The sequence below is a fragment of the Gobio gobio genome (assembly GCF_949357685.1).
Source record: "Gobio gobio genome assembly, chromosome: 18".
Classification (NCBI taxonomy): domain Eukaryota; kingdom Metazoa; phylum Chordata; class Actinopteri; order Cypriniformes; family Gobionidae; genus Gobio; species Gobio gobio.
This window is the reverse complement of record NC_137111.1, coordinates 32871546-32876139: the sequence shown is the minus strand read 5'-3', so window position 1 is coordinate 32876139 and position 4594 is coordinate 32871546. Positions and strand designations below refer to the sequence as shown.

The 4594-nt window shown below is 38.1% G+C and overlaps 1 protein-coding gene across 1 annotated transcript in view; it reads left to right on the top strand.

Annotated features, from left to right (window-relative positions):
• Window positions 1-2880: 2880 nt before the first annotated feature.
• The window catches only part of opn4a (opsin 4a (melanopsin)), a gene marked incomplete at both ends in the record, with an annotated part of 22117 nt that continues 20403 nt past the window's right edge, over window positions 2881-4594 (top strand). Inside the window, one exon of the mRNA XM_079842815.1 lies at window positions 2881-3018. Coding sequence (XP_079698941.1) covers window positions 2881-3018 — 138 coding nt within the window. The remainder of the gene's footprint in view (window positions 3019-4594) is intronic.

Below are 4594 nucleotides of genomic sequence, written 5' to 3'. Positions count from 1 at the left end.
TGTAATAAACCTTGCACATTATACTTCTTTATATATACATATTATATATTTTATGTTAACCACTTATTTTTAAGTCTACAGTTTATCTCACTTATCATATCCACATATTTTTTATATTTTTATTTTTATCTTATTTCCTATTTTTATCTTAACTTGATTTATTTATAATTCTACTTATGTTAATACTTTTTATTCTAATTTTATTCTATTTCTATTTAATTTCTTGTAACTGTTATTTGCACTGTCCATGGAGCGGACCTGTTTACATTTCACTGCCAGTTGTATATTGTGTATATAACTGTGTATGTGACAAATAAAACTCTTGAATCTTGAATCTTGAATCACACCTGATTGAACTCATGAGCTCATTTGTAGAGACTGCAAGATCTGAAATGGATGTGTCAGATATAGGGAGACCACTGATCTATAAATGTTCTCTATATAGATCAGTGAGGGAGACAAAATGTGCAGGGCTGGTGGTACTCCAGGACAGGGTTGACAACCACTGCCTTAAACGCATACCTCGGGTCTTAAGTGACCTGGGACATCATTCACTACCCTCCTCCTCATTCATTTTTTTTTTTAAAGTTACACATCAACCTTCTTAGTATTCCTCAATCAATTCATTATAAACAATATCACAAGAAAAAAAAATTATAAAATGTTTTCCCATTCATTTTTTATAAACATTGCATTGGGTCACCAACGACCCGAGGTGTGTAACAGTCAGTACATTTTTACATGGACAACAATACTCCGAAAAAAACCTGATTAAGACAATACTCTGATTAAGAAGCTGTCATGTAATCAGCGATTTCTAATTATTACCTTAATCCGGTTAAGGTCATCCTCGAAGTAAACGCAAATCGAATTAAGACGTGGAGTATGCCTATTTTAGTTGCATTATCGGAGAGCATTACAGACACACCTATCTATTAACGTTGTGTAGGAGTTTTCGCCGCATTTTGTGACAGGACACACACACACCAGGCGTAGCGTAGCGTGGCATAGCGTGACGTGTCATTAATCGGGAACAAGAACGGAATATTCTAAAAGCAACTCATGTAAACACCTTAATCAGAATATTGTCTTATTCAGAATAAGGTCAATAATTAGATTACTGCTGTCCATGTAAACGTAGTCAGTGTAAGTATATTTTTTCTGCACAACAATAATAGTACTTATATAGTCAAAGATTAAATTCCCCTTTATTCCACAAGGTGGCACTGTCTGAGACACAATGATGAAGTGACATTTCACTCATAGTTACAGCAGGCAGAAAACAACAAAATAGGAAGAATCCTCAGCAAAACTTGAAATGGCTCAGTGATTTACTGTGATGTGATGTACTGAAGGCAATCAAATATAAGTGTCCTGGTCAAGTAATCTGGTGAAGAAGCTGTCAGCGATCAAAATAGTGATTTTGAAGACGTTGAAAATTATAGTTTTGAGAATATGTTTGAGATGGTGAATATGAGCCAGATGCTGAACGTACTGAGAAATGAGCTCTGACGAGGACAGTGATGATGGTATCAAACATCTGCTAAACTGAACCCTTCCAGGTTCCAAAAGTTAACAAAATATGCTTTATTTTATTCTTCTGTAATTGTTACTCTAATATCAGGAGTTTTATATTATTGCAACAGAGATCCATCCGTGTTATATCAATCCGGGTCGCTAAAGACCTGAATATGTAATCATGATTGGCGAAACATTCATGCATTTAAGGGTTAAAAGGAGATATACAGAAGTGATTTGAAGTGAATTTGGCATGCATGCTGGTTGGTTATAACCAACAAAACAGAAATTTGTTGGATGAGAGACTAGCCTACTGTTTGAATCAAATCAGCGTTCAATTATTTTCCTATATGTTACTTTAAATGACTGCAGAAGCACAGATGTTATCATCAGCACCTTGAGCTGTTGCCTAGATTGATGGTTCTGGCCTGTCAGTAAGAATGATTCAAGGGAAAGTGATTTAAAACCTGCAGGGAGTGTATTGACCGATGAGGGGGCTGTTGAACTGCCATTTGCCTCCTTAAGTGCAGGTGTGTGAGAGGGACCAGCCTTCTGGGCATCTGTACCAAAATTACTGAGGCACTCCTGTGTGCTCTGAACTTCAAATCTTTTTTATTTTTTTAAATACTTCCAGATCTATTAATGAAATAAAAGGCCACTTAGTTATCCTCAAACACACTTTCATGACTAATAAAGGGATAGTTCCCCCAAATGAAAATTCTGTCATCGTTTACTTACCCTCAAATTGCTTCAAACCTGTATGAGTTTTTCTTCTGTTGAACGCAAAATAAGAGATGTTGAAGAATGTTGGTAACCACAGTTGACGCCATTGACTTCCATAATATTTTTCCCTATAGTCAATGGCTACCGTCAACTGTCTGGTCAGAAATGTGTGAAATTAGATTTTCTCTTCTTGCTATGCTGATATTTGTGTATTGTGTATTATAGAAAATAATGCAAAATATTCATCTTTCCATAGAGGTCTCATGTTTTAAACCCCACTGTATTTCTGTATGGACAAAATATGACCGGCATGCCTTATTAGTAGGCTACCTACATACTTCACAACAATCGTCTACTTACAGTATGTGGAGTCACGTCACCATGCTGCTCTAATTTCATAACAGTCGTTTGAGTGCGCGTTAAATATGAACGAGTGTCATTAGTTCAATAGGATCTCAAAAAGCTACTACGGCGCGCGCGCGCGCTGACAGTTTTATTGCCACGCGCTCTTTTAGCTCTTCCATAAAGTGAGCACGTCTGAACAGAATCTGACATCTGTAAGGCACTCGCTCTAATCTCGTTTAACGCTTTTATCTCCGGCTGGAAAGTCTTCTGGTGTGCCGCTCTTTGTCAGTTACGATGCGCTCAGTGAGGAAGGGCATCTCGTGCCCGACACAAGACCCGAACTGCACGCGCATCGTGGAAAGCCTCTCTTCGTGGAACAACTCCGTGATGAGCGCGTACAGGCTGGTAGATTTACCCCCCACGACCACATCAGTGAGTCAAGCATGTTTTTCCAAGCGCTGTATTTTCTGTGGTTTTCATTTTTCCCCCTTTGCAGATGTTCAGATGTGGCTACTTATACAGTATGTGGCCAATGCTTTAAATGTTTATCTTTTCATGTTATGGATTTGGTTCCAGTGAAAGGTGCAGTAGGTTTTACAATATTCTAAATATCAATGTCGATATGTTTGCAATGCACTGACGTTGAATATGTTAATGTTGTGCTTTTTAAAATAGAGAAAAATGGCTTAGACAAAACATAGCCTATTTGAACTGTTCTGAATTTAAAGGCATAATGGTGCTTAAAAAGTTCTATCAGTATGACGAACTATGCAAAAGCAGGAAAGTGTTTGGTAGATTCCTGATGGAGCACTAGCTCAGTTTTTGAGTTACATCCCTCTTAAATGTAAAAACAATACTTAATTTTATTTCGGTAATACTTTACAATAAGGTTCATTAGTTAACTTGTCTGGCTATATTTGTTAACATAATAATGAACTGCACTTTTAAAGCATTTCTTTATCTTTGTTAATGTTAATGTCAACATTTGCTAATGCATGACTAAAATCTTGTTAAAGGGGGGGGGGGAAACACTCAGTTTCAGTCAGTCTCATGTCAATCTTGAGTACCTATAGAGTAGCACTGCATCCTGCATATCTCCGAAAAGTCTTTATTTTTTATTATAATTATAAAAGAAAGATGCGCTGTTCCGAGTCTTTCCGGAAAAAGCCGTGCGGCTGGGGGCGTATCGTGTGGGCGGAGCTAAAGAATGTTGTGTTATGTTGTGTACCGCCGCTGTTACTGTGTTGAGTTCGTCTGAAAGCTGCGTCATCCCTAAAAGCCGGGAAAAACTTTATTCAACATAAAAAATGGCTTTTAATCGGATACATCCATACATCTATGATCCGGAATCAGACCCAGAGGCTGAAGTTGAACAGGAGCAGCAGCAAAAACGACTAGAGCAGGACATCTCTATGTGGTATAAGTTACACTAACTATATAATATGTTTAGCGGCTTGTGTTATTTAGAACACCATGTCAAGCGCGAGTGTTACAATGTGTGTGTGTGTGTGTGTGTGTGTGTGTGTGTGTGTGTTTACGCGTGGTTTGTGAAGACATGATTTGTAGTAAGCGGACTGGTTTTGCGCGTCAGGCTAGTGTTTACATAGAAAGACATGGAATAGTAGCGCATTTGAATGAAGAAGCGCGCTTATTTAGTTCAACATATTTCCCCATTCTTTGTGTATTGTTGTTTGGAGTGCTTTTACAATACACAAACATACACATATAGTGGCCAGCTAAACAAATGTACACACACTATACATTGCATGCTCCATTGATCAATACGTGATCATGTTTGTGCTACTTGATGGGCATAGGCAAAAACAGACATTTGAAGCAGTCAAACCTGCGGTTCCAACGTTGGGACCTTTACCGCTGGGACCGCTCCATCCTTCAGTATTAGGCGATCTGAAAATCCGGCGTCGAACTGGGCCTTGTTTATAAAACAATCGGCACCGAAATGCAGGGAACAGACATAAATATTTGCGCAACTCAGTTGTTGATCCGG